Genomic DNA, 17,094 nt, shown 5'->3' on the forward strand with positions numbered 1-17,094 from the left:
TGGGTCCTCACCATCTGCCGGTGACATCCATCATAATTTGACTCATATAGACAAGGAAGCCAGGAACAGTGAATAAGAGGCTTGCATGGGATCCATCTACCAGAGGATAGAGCTGGACCCTCAAGTCAGAAGCCAGAGGCACAGTGGAGTCCAGGGCAAGATGGCTGATGACGATCCCCTCTCTCTCATAGGTCATGATGCTAAGCTCCGTACCAGAACTCCACGGCTACATTGATAAGTCACAGCTGACCGAGGACCTTGGGGGGACCCTGGACTACTGCCACTCCAGGTGGCTGTGCCATCGCACAGTGAGTGGACCTGGGTGCTATGTAGCCATGTTTTCATTAATTCATAGTTAGCCCAGCAGAATTGTTTTCACATGACAACACTGTCTTCTAAAAAATATGCTCACTGAAGTTTCTTCCCCAAGAATGAGGAGATGGTCTCAGTGGGCCTTAGTCACTGTAAAGAGATAGCATGAGTAATAAGCCTGGGTGTGGCTTTCTCCGAGCTTGGAGAAGAAAAAGAAAAAATAAAATAAGAACCTACAAAGCTCTATGTTGAGCTCAACACTCGTGAGCCTTCTAGCAAGGAGGTGGGGGCAGAGACCCTAAGCGTAGAAAGACCCTTGGTGACAGGGACATTTGCAAAGCCTGTCTGGTACATTTCTGAAGAAGAGTGACGTTGAGACGCTCACGGGAAGGTATTTGCTGGCACACGTGTGTGCTTGGGGGCCACTCTCTCCTCTGCAACAGCAGTCATGGTATCAGCTTTCAGGGCTGCAGGCCGCGTGCAGGGCTCTGTGACGCTGTTGTTCTCCCTCCTCCCAAGGCAATTGAAAGCTTCGCCCTGATGGTGAAACAGACAGCCCAGATGCTGCAGGCCTTCGGGACTGAGCTGGCCGAAACAGAGCTGCCTAATGATGTCCAGTCAACCAGCTTGGTGCTCGGCGTACACACAGAGAAGAAGGCTAAAGCGAAGGTGAGTACTGTTCTCTGGGACTGAGCTCGCAGCAGGGGAATTTGATCCCTGACATAAGATGTCAGGTGAATTTCCATATGGAAGGGCTAGAAGAAAGCAGGTCTCCGAGACGCTTGACTGAGAACTGACCGTAACCGTTTTCAAGGCTCTACATGCGAGTCCTGTTAGCTAACTTGTGCATCCGTGGGCGGCACCTCTCCGCCCAGAAAACCTGAGGGGCCTCAGTCAGTGAAAGCCAAGACCAGTGCATTTCTCTGGTGGGTGTGCCCTGTGTGGGGTGCAGGGCAGCTCCGGTATAACCAGACAGGGCCCCTCTGCCCTGGTTCCTCCCGCCAGTGACTGGCAAAGTTATGGTTGAATTTGCTGCATAAAATACCGTTGTGAGTCGGGCAATGGTGGCACATGCCTTTAATCCCAGCACTCGGGAGGCAGAGACAGGCGGATCGCTGTGAGTTCAAAGCCAGGCTGGTCTACAAAGTTAGTCCAGGACAGCCAAGGCTACACAGAGAAATCCTGTCTTGAAAAACAAAAACAAAAAACACCGTTGTGCTCCAAGCTCACATGGCTATCTAGGGTAAAGGTTCCACATTGCTTGCTGTGGACATCTATGCCACTGATGGCTTTGAGACAGCAGAGTCTGGGTGGCTGTAAGCTGCTGTGTGTCCTGAAAATGGTGCCTCACCTCTGCGAGGCATGTCACTCACTCCATAGAAATGGCCTTTTGCCTGCACAACAAGGCCAACTCCAGGAGAGGGATGTTAGAAAGTCTGGTTTCCAGTTACTTTTTGACCTTATCCTCATGCCCTGAGCAACCTGTAACCTTACCTTCGTCACAAGCAAGCAGCACCCTCCTTGCTTATATATACATACAAATATATATATATATACATTTAAAATAAATATAACACATAATATTATATATAATATTTAAAATATTTTAAATTAATTCTTTGAGAATCTCCTATATGTATACCCTGGCTGTAACAGTTTTAAGTGCACTGCGTGGTTATACAGTTTGCACCCACAGTGCATATTACTCCCATTCCGTGCTGGCCCCACCTCCTCAGTGTTGAGACCTGAGCCCAGCCAGCTGGCTGCAATACAAGCTCTGTGTGCACTCCCTCTGCAGGAGGATCTGCAGCTGGCGCTGAAGGAGGGGGACAGCATCCTTGAGAGCCTCAGGGAGCCACTGGCTGAGAGCACTGCCCAAAGTGTGAACCAGGACCAGCTGGACAATCAGGCCACCGTGCAGAGGTAAGGCCTGCGCCCTCCTGCCCTACCTTGCTCTGGCCAAGGTGCAGTACTTCCCCAGATACACAGCCACCGTGACAACACAAGACAACTGGCCAACGCAACGCAATTGCAACGGATCCCAGCAGGTAGCCCTCTGGCCAGTCTCCCATACTGAAGAGGGGGTGGGGGACTCAAAAACAGACAGGAAAATGTTGTACAAGCAACAATAGCGGAGTCCCTTAGATCTGCATAGCCCCACATCCCCAGTGAGTCCTTGTGGGTAGGAGAGCACCTCAGGGTGCCTGTGCTCCAGCCTTGTGGTTTTAGGTATGCATTTTACTGTCATAGCAAAGGATACTGTCGTATTTCCCGCTGGTTCTCCACAGTTATAACAGCACAGGACAGAGTCTGCTCCCTGCTGCTTTGGCATCTTGAGAGCCATATCTGCCTTCTGACATCCTATCCTCACCATGCTGCAGGCCCTATGGGTGCTATTCCCACCTACAGGACAGTGTTGGAGGACCCAGATGGGTAGAATATTGTCCGGAAATCCAAAGATAGGCAGATAGACTCCTGGCTCTTGGCTTCTACATGGTTCTCTCCATGCCTGCTGGGGCTGTGTGCAGAGCAGACATGCTGGTTGGGAGCATGGGAAGGGCACACTGTAGGTGGCTGTGTGCAGAGCAGACATGCTGGTTGGGAACATGGGAAGGGCACACTGTAGGGACTGAGGCTCATCAGCAGGAGATCTACCAGCTTCCCCCTGGGGAATATATCAGCCCCTCCAGGACCAGGTAAAGGGACAAGACCGGGGGTGCTGGTGACTCTCTTTAGAGTCCCTGGGGTGTGCGCACCAGCCCTAGACCGTGGCAGCCCACTGCTCTTCACCCTGGCCCAGGGTTGTTAACAATAAACCAATGGCCTCTCAAAAATTAAAACTGTGGGACTAGGGAGATGGCACAGGTGATCGTGCTTGCCAAGCAGGAATGAAAACCTCAGTTAGGACCCCCAGTTTAAAAAGCCTGTGTGTAGTGTCTCATATTTGCAACCCCAGGACTGTGGAGGTAGAGACAGGCAGGTTCCTGGAGCTGACTGGCCAGCCGTTCTTGCAGCTTTGGCAAACTCCTGGTTCAGTGAGAGACCTTGTCTCTAATAACAAGATGGAGAACAACTGAACAAGACTCCTGGTGTCAACCCCTGGTAAAACACACACACACACACACACACACACACACACACACACAGCTCTGCTGTGTCCATGTGGCACTAAAATGCATCTCCCTCATGTCCCTCAGAACCCTGAGAACTGCAGGAGTCAGCACATGACACCAGGAAAGCTTGGCAGGGGAGACCCCTGTGCACTCTAGGTGGCACAGCCTGCTTCACTCCTGTGGCCTCTGCCTCTCTTTCTCAGGCTCCTGGCCCAGCTGAATGAAACCGAGGCTGCCTTTGACGAGTTCTGGGCAAAGCATCAGCAGAAGCTGGAACAGTGCCTGCAGCTGCGGCACTTTGAGCAAGGCTTCCGGGAGGTGAGTGGCTGACTATGGGATGCTGGTGAGGGGAGTGGGTCTGCCCACCGTGGGTCTAACTCAGTGGCTCTCAGCGCATGGGTCATAACCCCCTTAGGGGTCACCTGAGGCCATCCTGCATATCAGATATTTGCACTGCTGCTCATAGCAGTTACAAAATGACAGTTATGAAGTAGCGATGGAAATAATTACATGCTTGGGGGTCGCCACAACATGAGGACTGTGTGAAAGGGGCACAACACTGGAGAGGTTGAGAACCGCTGGCCTAACTCACGTGAAACTGAGAAAGACTACCCAGAGCAGGGTACATTTAAAATATTTACATGTATGTGTGGGAGGGGCGTGTGTATGTGAGAGTATGCAAGTGCACACATCCGTATGTATGCACGTGTAGGCTAAAGCAGGAAGTTGATGCTTTACTCTATCACTCGACCTCACTGCCTGAAGACAGAGTCTCTTACTGAACGGGAAGCTTGCTAGTTGGTCTAGACCATCTAGCGCTGTTTCTACTCCCACGGCCCTAGTGCTGAGATTTCAGGCACACACAGCCATACCTGACTTTTTGTGTGGGTGCTGGAGACTTGACTCAGGTCACTCACTCAGAGCGCTCTTAGCCACTGAGCCACCTCAGGCCCCAGGTAGCATTTTAAACCAAATTTTCTATTCAAAAATAATTCTAGATTTGCTTGTTGTCACACAGAATGATCCCGGTAGTGTTGGCCAGTTCCCTGAGCAGTAACAAACCGTAGCTCAGTGTTGCAACCTAGCCTGACACTGAAGCTATAGGCACAGGACGCATGTCACACTGGAACCCCTCTCTGCTCTCCCCATGTCTCCAGTCCTTGGGGACACTTCCAGATCACAGTCCAGTGGAGGAAGTCAGGACAGGAACTCAAGCAGGGCAGGAACCTGGAGGCAGGAGCTGATGCAGAAGCCATGGAGGGTGCTGCTTACTGCCTTGCTCGCCATGGCTTGTTCGGCCTGCTTTCTTACAGCACCCAGGACACCAGCCCAGGGATGGCCACACCCACAATGGGCGGGGTCCTCCCCCACTGATCATTAATTGAGAAAAGTGCCCTACAGCTGGATCTCATGGAGGCTCCTTCCTTTCTGATGACTCTAGCCTGTGTCTAATTGACACGAACCATCCAGCACAGTACACCCCACCTCTTAGTCAGTACAAGAGAGCCACCACACATTAGATTATTTTAGCTTCACTTCTGGACTGTATGGTTTTCAGCCTACAGTTTCAGTTGCCTCTTGGCACATATTTAACTACTTTTTTTGTTTTTGTTTTTGTTGTTGTTGTTTGGTTTTTTGAGACGGGGTTTCGCTGTGTTAGCCTTGGCTGTCCTGGACTCGCTTTGTAGACCAGGCTGTCCTCAAACTCACATCAATCTGCCTGCCTCTGCCTCCCAAGTGCTGGGGAAAGCATGTACTGCCATGCCTGGCTTAACTTATTTCATTTTTTAAAATACAAATTGTGTTGTGTTTTTATCCTGCGCATCCATGTATCTGTTGCTACATAGAGAAATACATGGGGCCTTATCAAACACACCTGCCAGCTATAGTGTTATTTTTTCTTTTTGTTAGTTCTTAGAGTGTTTTTACATAGGTGACCGTGCCCCTTGCAGAGAAGGGCGGGTACATCCCTTCCTTTTGGTTGTTTTTCATTGTTTACTTTCTTCCTATGAACACTGGCCACAGCTTCCCCACTTGAATGAGGGCAGCGAAAGTGACCTGGTTGCCTTGGGCACACTGGGAAAGCACTCACTGTTCCTCAACCATACATCATGGTGGCTGTCAGGTCTCTGCAGGAGTTCCTTACCACGCTGACAGTGTATCTCTCTGTGGTGTCTCTCTGAGGTGTCTCTCTGAGGTGTCTCTCTGAGGTGATCCTTCTCAGATATTTTAAGATCGGGGTGGATGTTCAATTGATCTGATTCTTTTTCTCAGTTGATGAATTCTGTGGCTTCTGATCTGTTGCAAATTCTAGCAATAGACTTCCGGATTCTACATCTGCGTTGAGTCTCAGAAATGAAGCCTTGGTCACCCGGTGTGGTTATTTCCTGGAATGTAGTTACTTCTATGCATGGTGGAATCAAGTTGGGTAATAGTTTGTTAATTTTTGCAACTAATTCATGGACACATGGATCTGCAGTTTTCTTTTCCTTTTTTACTCTTCCTCTTGTTTTGGTATCGGATAATGTTATTTGAGGCAAATGAATCAATCAAAAGAGAACACTCTTCCAATTTCTGGAGAAGGTTGTATAGATTAGTGTTAATTTCTTGTACGTGTGCATATATGTATGTATACATGTGCATACACACTTGTATGTATGAGCACACAGACTAGAGGACGGTGGCAGTGTCTCCCTTGTTCATGCTGTCCTGCTCGTCTGAGACTGAGCCTGGGGCCCACTGATGGAGCTAGACTGGCTCAGGGGTCCTCTGGTCCTCCCCTTGCCCTTCCTGCCGGCAAGCGGGGAGGGACGCAGACTGCCGCACCCAGCTAGAGATGTGAGCTCAGGTCTGCATGCTTGTTTGGCAGCTCTACTGAGCTATCTCAAGGTTTAGCCCCACACTCTTCTGTAAACATTAGAGGTGATACCCTAGAACCCTATGTGGGCCTGGAGGGGTGTGTGTGTGCGCACGTGCGTGTGTGTACATGTGCACGTGTATGTGTGTGAGTGTGTGCGCATGCATGTGGGTGCGTGTGCGCACGCACGTGTGTGTGTGTGTGTGTGTCTGTGTGTGTGTCTGTGTGTGTGTCTGTGTTTGTGTGTTCTGGTGGGGGTTAAGTGGTGAATGAGCTTACCTAACTAGCAGTTCTACAGCTGTGAAAAGAGCTGTTTCATGCTGCACAAAATGTGATGGTACGCTGTCAGGAGGTGGTCTCGTCCTCCACATCATGTTACGTGAGATTAGCGTCCAGATTTGCTTCTGTTTTTCTCATCTGTGGAATCTGTAGTGATGGCTCCTGCCTCCTCACTGCTATTCACAGTTTGCATCTTCTCACAGTACAGAGAACTGACTGCTATGTTATCACACTGTGGCACTTGAAGAAACAGCAATTTGTTTTATGTTTTTCTCTTTTCAGTTTGATTGATTTTTAATCATATCTTTATCATTTATTTCTACTGGTAACTCTGAATTTATTTTAGTTCTATTCTAGGCTCTTGGGGTAAGAGTCTGCAGTACCTACTTAAGAATATTCTTTAAAAAATAATAATTTAAAAAAGAATATTCTTTAGCTGGCAGTACACGACTTTAGTCCCAGCTCCCAGGACGCAGAGGCAGGCGGATCTCTGAGTTTGAGGCCAGCCTGCTTACAGAGCAAGTTCCAGGATAGCCAAGGCTACACAGAGAAACCCTGTCTTAAAAAAACCAAAACCAGAATATTCTTTAATAATACAGTTGTTTATTTACTTATTTTGGGCTTTTGAGTCTCAGTCTGTTTACAGTTTTGACTGTCCTGGAACTCAGTATGTAGTCCAAGTAGCGTCAAAGCCACATGATCCTCCTGCCTCCCAAGATCTGCTCTCACAGGTGTGATCTACCATACGTTCACCCATAATATGCGTGCTTGTTATGAATGCTACCGGCCTCCCGTCCACCACTGCTTTTTGATGTGGCCCCCAGCTTTTGACATGTTGCACTTCCATTTCCATTTAATGCAGTGTCTTAGCCTTTCCTGTAATGCCCCCTCAGTGACCCGTGGGTCATTCAGCAGTACTGTGGGGTTGTTTGGTTTCCAGGTGTTTGGGGAATGAGGCTATGGGGAGGGCCAGCACCCCAAGAGGCTCTGCAGTCCCGAGTGGCTTACCTGAGCCTGGATAGCTCTCATCATCTTGCTGTTATTGGGGTCACCATCCCCTGCCCCTCCAGGCATGGACTCCTGAGTGAGGCACAGATGTTCCAAGGTCACCTTCCTCTGTTGCAGGTCAAAACCACCTTGGATTCCATGTCCCAGAAGATAGCTGCCTTCACTGGTGTTGGCAACAGCCTGGCACACGTGCAGCACCTCCTGAAGGACTTGACTAGCTTTGAGGAGAAGTGCAGCGTGAGAGTTTGGCGTGGGTGGAAAGGGAATGGTGCTCACAGCATCACACCATCACCTAGCTATGCAGAGGGCACAGGGCCCAAGCTTACTCCCGAACATCAGCTCCTGCGGCACCTGACACGGGCAGTGTGCAGGGACCCCGAATACCCTCCTCCATCTCAGGCACACACCCTGTCCTCCATGGCCCCTTGTTAGCGCTCTCATTACTCCTTGACTTTAAAACCTACACTTACTCTCAACCTGGGCAACCCGATACCTGCCCGACCTCAGGCAGCCACAGCCGCCCACCCACTCCATGTTCGTCGCCCACCTCCAGATGCTGCAGGCACCCCTGGGACAAGGTTCCCCATTCGTCGCACCATACAGGACTAAGCTGACTTTCTGCATTCTGCAGGTGGCTGTGGACAGGGCCCGAGCCCTGTCCCTCGAAGGTCAGCAGCTGATTGAGAACAAGCACTACGCAGTTGACTCCATCCACCCCAAGTGCGAAGAGCTACAGCACCTCTGCGACCACTTTGCTGCGGGGATCAGCAGGAGGAGGGGCCTTCTCAGCAAGTCCTTGGAGCTGCACAGCCTCCTGGAGCTGGTAGGAAGCTAGCTGGACTTACTGAACTAACGGGCCAAGCCCACTGCTGTCACTTATCAGCTAGGAGGTCCGGGCTGGTCTGAGCTCCTGGCAGGACAACCGGATACCCTCCCCCCTGCATCCTCTGTCTTGTCCACTCTGAGCATTGGTCCCACTTGTCGCAGTAATGATTTCTTGGAAGGGACCTCAAACTCAGTCCCCTGTTAGTCCTGCTCTATTCTGACCTTCTTTCCTATGCTGAGTTCAGCTCCGGAAACCCAGTTAGCTTAGTGGCAGGGCGTCTCATTTCCTGCATCAGTTGAGAGGGGAGCCAGGTGTGGGGAGGGGAGCGCTCCAGCAGGCAGCCACACAGGGGAATGAGGTGCAGGCAGGTCCTGACGCTGACAGCCTTCCTTTGTTTCCAGTCCATGAAGTGGTGTGATGAAGGGATCTTCCTGCTGGCCTCGCAGCCTGTGGACAAATGCCAGTCCCAGGATGGTGCAGAGGCAGCCCTCCAGGAAATCGAGAAGTTTTTGGAGACTGGTGCAGAAAATAAGATTCAGGAGCTTAACAGGATTTACAAGGAGTATGAATGCATCCTCAACCAGGACCTTCTGGTAAGGCCAGCTTGCGTTTCTGCCTGGTGGCTGGGGACTGAGGCCCCACTTCACAGGATATTTCCAAGAACATGTTTTTTGGGGTGGGGATGCTAAGGATTAAACCCAGGGCCTCACACATACTAGGCAAGCCCCCATTTAATGAGCTATGTACCAAATGTTAGAAAAACCCTTTGAGCAGGAGATGACGGTTGCTGGGGAGAAGTACAGGTGTGGGGAGCATCAGTGCAGCCTTCCTCCATCGCAGAAGTTATCCCTGCCACCGTCTCCCCCAGCATGGCCTGAGATAGGTGTGGGTTTATGGTATAGCATTCACTGGAACCCTGGTCCTGCCTCGGAACCTCTGGTGCTCCACCTGAGATAGGCTGGCTCCTCCTAGCCCCCAGCCAGCTGCCCTAACTCCCCTTCTAGGGTAATAGGAAGAGGTTGATTCCCCCTTCTGTAGCCATCCTTTCAGAGCTCTGGAGATGGGGCCCGTCCTGCCATGGGATCTTACACAGCTCTCACTGACCAGAGCTGGTACAGAGCAGTGCACTATTCCTGGATACTTCTCATTCATATGAAGCAGAGGACGATGCACACACACGGCACACTCCCTGTGGATGATGGGGTATTTTTAAGGGCCACCACTGACATTGCAAGGTGTCTCAGTAGCCTTGTCATTTCAGGAACATGTGCAAAAAGTCTTTCAGAAGCAAGAGAGCACTGAGGAGATGTTCCACCGCAGGCAAGCCAGCCTGAAGAAACTGGCAGCCAAGCAGACACGGCCTGTGCAGCCTGTGGCCCCCCGACCAGAGGCTCTCACCAAGTCCCCTACCCCCTCACCAGGTAGACATGGCCTCTTCCTTCTAGGCCCCCCATGGCCCTTCTGAGGAAGCCAAAGACATCAAGTCCTGTTCTCACACTTCTGCCTTCCTTGCCCTCCCTGCCCCTGTCCATGGTCCCCAGCCTGCAGACCAGGGCCTCTCCTGATTAGTCAGTTTCCCTGGGACTCAGCTACACCCTGCCAAGTGCCATCAAACTAGGTTGTGTTTATGCATTGGCCACAGAAGAATTGGGTCCTTTCAGCTGAATCCTGGTGGCCTGCGAGCAAGAGACACTGACTGACCCTGTAGGAACGGTCATCAGTCTAGAGACACTGACTGACCCTGTTGGAAAGGTCATCAGTCCTTTCCTCCAACCGACTCTCTCCCCACTCCAGCCATTCTTTGCTGTTTTGAGAACTGTACCCCTGGCTCAGCACTGACCTCTTCCCAAGCCCTCCAGGCTGTCACTAACTGTGGAGCTGTGTCCCAGGCCCCATGAGCTGCAAAGGTGGCATGGCCTGCTGACCCTCACCTTTGCTTAGAGACCTCCTTTTCCCTACATCAGGAAAGCATTCTTTCCTTCCACGGAGGGACAAGAAACCCAGAGGTGAATAGGCAACTGCAGTGGCCAGTGTGGCCACAAATGCCCTGGAGAAACATCCCAGCATCATCCTGTGTGGTGGAGGATAGCTGCTTTCTGTCCTGTGGAAAGACCTCCATTGCCAGGGGTTCCAGGGTGCCCTGTGAGTTCCCTCCCTCTTGCCCACTTGTCACCCTGTCAGCTGTAGCTGTGTCCAGTCCAGGGGCTGTGGAGGCCCCAGTCAGTGGTTCCCTCAGGTAACCATCCATCACCCATCAATCACCCCTTTCTTCCATCTTTAGTGCTATAATCCTTTCTTCTCTTCCTTTTATCCTCTGGGTACCATTCGGGACAGAGCTAACACCCTTCTCTGTCTCTTTCACACTAGGCTCCTGGCGGAGCTCTGAGAACTCCAGCTCCGAGAGCAGTGCGCTCCGCCGAGGGCCCTACAGGAGAGCCAAGGTGAGCATCACGCCACTATGACCCTGCATGCGCCTGTCGTCTGTGACCATAACAAAGCAACTCAACATTCTCCCTTGGTCTGACCCTGTCGTCCATGTGGCCTGCCTTTCTGGGTTTTCTGGCCTCTGGAGCATCTGTTTGTCCTCCTCAGACCCCATTCCAAGTGGGAGATGAGGCTGGGCAGTCAGTATCTGAGGCTGGGCAGTCGGTATCTGAGGCAGCACTTTCGTGCTCAAGCCCAACGCGCTGCTCTCTCCTCAGAGTGAAATGAGTGAGAGCCGGCAGGGCCGCAGCAGCTCCACGGGGGATGAGGAAGAGAGCCTGGCCATCTTGCGCAGGTAAGTGGCCATGTGTGGCTGTGTGTCCAGTCAGCAGTGTGGCTACAAGTGCCTGGGAATCAGCACTCGGACCCTGGCCTGCGGAGCTGGAAGGAAGCCAGCATGGTGTATATGCCAACTAAAAACAAACACATGTGCTATAGGACACACGCACATGCATCAGTCTGTCCTGGGCTTTTGACCATCTGGGCCCTTACTGGGGTCACCTGTCACCTTTCCTGGGTAGCCTACCTTCTGCTCTATGGGAACGCATACCTACTCCCAAAGGCACCTGTGGAGTAATGGGTGGGCGCTGTGACATACTGAAGATCTGTGCTCCAAATGCCCACTGAAACCTGCCTGTCCTTCTATGTTCACCCAAGTCCCTTCACTCATGAAGTTTCTGAGCATCATCCAGGCGAGACAATGTGAACACTAGAGGGTACAATTGCAAAGAAGGAAAAACACCCAGGAACGTGTCAGCCAGAAGCCGGGGTCATGGCATCAGGCATGGAAGGAAACGGTCAACCCTACATTGTCCTAATTCTTCATATTTGCTCTATATACAGTAAGAATGAAGAAACAGCTCTTGGAAGCACATGACCGAACAGGTGTACACAGGTAGCCTGTTTCCAGATGTCCCCAACAAGCTTGGCAGTGCAGGACAGAGTAAACTATGAACTAGAATCCAGCTTCTGATGGCAAAATCATGAGAAAGAGGCAGAGAAGGGTAGAAGTGGAGCAGCTTCCAGGCCGGGCAGCACACGCGGGCACTGAGGCAGAGATGGCCCCCTTGTGCCCCAGCAGTTTGTGGCTGAGAAGCAGGCCCAGACTTCTTTATGCTTCTAAAGCAGGCTCACTCTAAAGCAGGCTCACCTGCTTGGCTGTTGGCTGCCCTGTAAGATTCCACACCAAGGTCTCCATCCAATAGTCAGTGGGCTGTGGCATTTGCAGATGAAATGGCAGGTGGGCTGTAGTGGCAGGTGGTCCTACTCTCTGCAAGGTATGAATGGCTGGATGCTCTGTCAGCCCATCCTCATCTCCTCCTGGGGCTCCACAACTGGCAGGCACATTACATGGCCAGGCTGCAGGTGGCCACCGGGCAGTCATTGTGTTCAGAGTAGCAGTGACCCTGAAGGGACACACCTACCCAGAGGCTGTGGCGTCAGAGGATCTTCTTCATAAAGATGTCGTGGGGAGACTCCAGTGGCTTGTGAAGGAAGCACGAATGTCTTGACTCGCCCGTGTCTGTAAAGGTGGCATTGATTTGTACAGATGTCCCCAAAGGCCAGAACGTGGGTAGAGAAATCAATTCCGGAAGGCAGTGGGAGCTGGGGAGCCAGCGTCTTCCACAGCTCCTGGTACTGGCAAGTCCTGGATGCCCAGGGACTCGGTGGCACCAGATGGCCCTCCCACCCGCGTCTCAGCTCTCCATGTCTCATCCACAGACACGTGATGAATGAGCTGCTGGACACGGAGCGGGCCTACGTGGAGGAGCTGCTGTGTGTCTTGGAGGTGAGACGCGCACGGGGGCAGGGTGTCAGCTTGCCATCACACCAAAGCTTCATTTTTTTTTTAAGATTTATTTATTTTATTTATTGCATATGAGTGCTTAATCTGCAGAAGAGGGCATCAGATCACATTATAGATGGTTGTGAGCCACCATGTGGTTGCTGGGAATTGAACTCAGGACCTCTGGAAGGGCAGGTGGCGCTCTTAACCACTGAGCCATCTCTCCAGCCCATAGCTTCATTTTTATATTGTCGCTAGAGCTAGGCCTGTTGGCAAAGACCTATATTTCCAACAGTTCTGGAGACCAAGGCAGGCAGATCATAGGTTCAAGGCCTGCCAGGGCTATAGAGCAAATTCAAGGCCAGCTTGAAGACCCCACCTCAAAATAAAATGAAAAGAACACTTGCCTAGCTTGTGTGAGGTCCTCGGTTTCATCTCCAGCACCACCACCACTACACACACACACACGCATGCACGCACGCACACGCACACACACACACACACACGCATGCACACACACACCATACATACACAAGCTTATCACAAGTTTTTTAAAATGCTGCTTACAAGTGAGCACGTATGCCCACAACAAAATGTATGAAAACGTTCATAGCTGATCTGTTTGTATCAGGCCCAAACCAGAAACAGCCCAAACGTTCTTCAGCAGGCATAGTTTCTGGACTGAGCAGATACAAATCCACAAGAGCTGCCTGTGCACTTAGCAAACACGCAATCCACGTGGCCACATGGCCTCAAGTGACAGTGGCATGGGTCATAGGAACCAGTATACACAGTTCCAAGCAGGGGACCCTCCAATCCCAGCACTCAGGAGCTAAGGCAGCTCACTGTGAGTTCAGAGCCAGCCTGGGCTACATAATGAGGTGTGGTCCGGCATGGGCTATAGGATGAGACCCAGCCTGCAGGTCCAGCATAAGAGGACTTTGAGAAGGGGAGCCCGGGTCCTGAGTTCTCACAGCAGTGGCCTGGGAGGTAGCAGCCAGACAGACTGGATAAACACAGAAGCAGTATGGCCTCTGCTTGTGCAGGTTATGCCTGGATAGGAAGGTCAGAAGGGAAGGTGGGAGGCTCCACCTGCCTCCATACCGGGTGCCATTTGCAGTCACTTGAGCTTTGTGGATCTTCTCCAAATGGCCATTGCAGGCAAGTACGAAAGATAAAAGAGTCGAGCCTCAGCTTTGATTGTTTCTGTGGCTCTGTGGTTGGAACTCAGGATACCGTGTATGGCAGGCAAACATTCAGCACTTAGTTACACCACAGCCCTTGCTCACTTAAAACATGGAAACAGTGTCCCTGGAAGCTAATACTCATGTGCAGTGGCACCAAGCCCGCCAGGCTGCCTGCCGGCTGCCGGTGCGGCTCTGCTGGCTGAAGGCCTCTTTCCCTCCCTGGCAGGGCTATGCTGCAGAGATGGACAACCCCTTGATGGCACATCTCATCTCAACAGGCCTGCAGAACAAGAAGAACATTCTGTTTGGAAACATGGAGGAAATCTATCACTTCCATAACAGGTAGGCACTCCATCCGGGCACAGATGCATGCAGTCTGTGCTTTGTTGCTTCTGACATGGCTGCCTTCAGGGAGCAGGGGTCCACAGGCCCCAGGATGGACTTGGCTGGGAACAAACCTCTCCAGGGAGAACTCAACAGAGAGCCATAGGTGCCCATGACGTATTCTCTGACCACCTTTGTGACCCCATGTCCCACTGGCTTGTGCCTAAGGTGGCTGGGTGATAGGCAGGCTGCCTGCTGGGAGGAGAGAAGTGCTGGCAGCAGTATAGCCCTTACGTTTCCTGTTGAAAACCTGGGACCTCCAAAGAGTGGACCTCAGAAAACCCACAAGCCCACGGCCAGCAGCTCAAAGCCCGCAGAGCCTGCAAGTGCTCAATCCCGGTCTCTGCCCTCTCCTCACTCCTACCCCAGAAGGGTAGCTCCATGTTAATGTGAACTCCAGGGCCAGAAGCAAAGGGAGACTGCCGCCCGGTGGGCACTGAGGAGCCAGGGATGGGTGTGGGCTGCTGCAGGCTCCCAGGCCAAGTGGGGAGTTACTGCCACACTGTGATGAGATTGTCCAAGTTCTCTGGAAGATTCTGCTGTGTTCACTGTCCCACTGACAACCTCTCCATACAGAATATTCCTGCGGGAGCTGGAGAGTTGCATAGACTGCCCAGAGCTGGTGGGGAGGTGCTTTCTGGAACGGGTATGTATCTGTAACTGCATGCTGCCCGGTTAGTGCACATCTCAGGGTTACTCTGAGGGTCCTGGGATATACATCATTTCATTAAGTATGTACGGGGGCCCTTGGTACCCCCACACCACTGACCATGCGTGTGGGGCCCTTTGTACTCCCATATCAATGACCATGCATAGCACCTCGTGTGGGGCCCTTGGTACCTCTGCATCACTGGCCCTGTCCCCTTGGCACCCCCACATCACTGGCCCTGTCCCCTTGGCACCTCCACATCACTAGCCATGTCCCCTTGGCACCTCCACATCACTGGCCATGTCCCCTTGGCACCTCCACATCACTGGCCATGTCCCCTTGGCACCCCCACATCACTGGCCATGTCCCCTTGGCACCTCCACATCACTGGCCATGTCCCCTTGGCACCCCCACATCACTGGCCATGTCCCCTTGGCACCCCCACATCACTGGCCATGTCCCCTTGGCACCTCCACATCACTGGCCATGTCCCCTTGGCACCCCCACATCACTGACCATGTCCCCTTGGCACCCCCACATCACTGACCATGTCCCCTTGGCACCTCCACATCACTGGCCATGTCCCCTTGGCACCTCCACATCACTGGCCATGTCCCCTTGGCACCTCCACATCACTGGCCATGTCCCCTTGGCACCCCCACATCACTGGCCATGTCCCCTTGGCATCTCCACATCACTGGCCGTGTCCCCTTGGCACCCCCACATCACTGGCCATGTCCCCTTGGCACCCCCACATCACTGGCCATGTCCCCTTGGCACCCCCACATCACTGGCCATGTCCCCTTGGCACCTCCACTGTGGCTGGAACCAGACAACACAGTGTCTCCAGTATAGTAAGAGAAGAAAAAGAGTCTCGCACCGAACGCTAATAACTACTTCAGAAAAAGGCAAAGCCATAAGGCACAAGGTTTGGGGCTGTTAGAATCATTGTTTCTGAGGCCTGATGCGGCCGAACTTCCCTTGTGAGTCAGTTTACTTTTGTCCAAGCCTCACTAGCTGGACAACACTGGGAGAAGCACTGGGCTCTGTCCGTCCATATTCTCCTCTGTGGAGTCACAGCTGCTCCCCTCATAGGGCAGTGCAGATGAATTTAAAAAGAGGGGCACGTGGAAATGCTTTGAGCAGAAAAAACAGAATGCACACAGACCTCCGCTCAGACCCACAGGATAGTGTCATGTTGAGTACTGTGAACTGTGAGATTCACCCTGTGCAGAAGAGAGGTCACTGACAGGATAAAGCATGGCACTGTCATGAAATAACTAGAAGGGCCTGGGGTACAGCTCCGTGGTAGGTAGAACACTTGTCCAGCACACACCAGGCCCCAGGTCCCATCCCCACACTAAACCGGGGAGTGGGCAGGTACTGGACACGAATGCTCTGGTGAGCCAGACTTGGTGGTGTGCACCTTCACACTGTTAACCCCAGTACTTAGGAGGTAGGTCTCTGTGAGTTCAAGGCCAGCCAAGCTTTGTAATGAGGCCCTGTCTTTGGGTAGGAGGAAAGAAGGAGTCATATTTGTCTTGGCTCAGCCTGGCCATTTGTGTGTCTCCCAGAATCCCCAAGCCTGGGGTGGTCATCATTCGGTAGGCCAGTGGTCCTACACAGCAGCTTCAGCACCCCTGTGATTTATCAAGAATCCCCCATGCAATGTCTACAACCCTCTGTACCCCAGAGCATCCTATTCTCCAGTCATCCGCACCTGAGAGCCGTCTGAGTCCCCTTGAGCTACCCAGGGGCAACTTTGTTTTGCATAGAGCTCAGGTACCCTTATAGAATAACCTATAACATGTGCCTCAGGTCTGCAGTGTAGTGGTCAGGCCAAGCTCTGAAATTCCTCCTGTGGAGTAGAAGTCTGTGTGGTTCCGTGTTCCTGAACAGCTCCTTATTATGGTGAGAAGCCGGCTGTGGTGAGCTAAGTTAGGAGTCACAGCCCTCAGAAGTGACCTGTTAGTGAAAGGTGTTGCTCAGCTGTCAGCCCGTGAGTGTGGGGTAACCTGGGGCCAGAGAGGCCAGTGTTGGTAGGAGAGCAGTGCAGGGAGACTGAGGCACAAGGCCCCTGCCCTTGTCCCTCATCCATAGCTGCTTGACCCCAGCCTCACTGCATCTCAGCTCAGAGGTGACAGTGGTCACACAGGTTGGAGATAGCATTAGAAATCAGAGCCCAGGAGGACTCCGGTGTGAGACGGAG

At 52.2% G+C, this 17,094-nt stretch overlaps 1 protein-coding gene across 6 annotated transcripts in view; it reads left to right on the top strand.

The window, feature by feature from the left end:
* Mcf2l (MCF.2 cell line derived transforming sequence like) overlaps positions 1–17,094 on the top strand; it is a 106,232-nt gene that overhangs the window by 76,339 nt on the left and 12,799 nt on the right. For all 6 annotated transcript variants that reach the window (XM_051170007.1, XM_051170011.1, XM_051170008.1 and 3 more), the window contains exons 6-18: positions 192–308; positions 832–981; positions 2,111–2,235; positions 3,629–3,743; positions 7,687–7,806; positions 8,201–8,392; positions 8,797–8,988; positions 9,657–9,816; positions 10,763–10,836; positions 11,098–11,174; positions 12,602–12,668; positions 14,079–14,194; positions 14,813–14,882. In XM_051170007.1, the coding sequence (XP_051025964.1) occupies positions 192–308; positions 832–981; positions 2,111–2,235; positions 3,629–3,743; positions 7,687–7,806; positions 8,201–8,392; positions 8,797–8,988; positions 9,657–9,816; positions 10,763–10,836; positions 11,098–11,174; positions 12,602–12,668; positions 14,079–14,194; positions 14,813–14,882 (1,575 nt within the window). The remainder of the gene's footprint in view (positions 1–191; positions 309–831; positions 982–2,110; positions 2,236–3,628; positions 3,744–7,686; positions 7,807–8,200; positions 8,393–8,796; positions 8,989–9,656; positions 9,817–10,762; positions 10,837–11,097; positions 11,175–12,601; positions 12,669–14,078; positions 14,195–14,812; positions 14,883–17,094) is intronic.

Source organism: Acomys russatus, chromosome 27, assembly GCF_903995435.1.
Source record: "Acomys russatus chromosome 27, mAcoRus1.1, whole genome shotgun sequence".
NCBI classification, from domain to species: domain Eukaryota; kingdom Metazoa; phylum Chordata; class Mammalia; order Rodentia; family Muridae; genus Acomys; species Acomys russatus.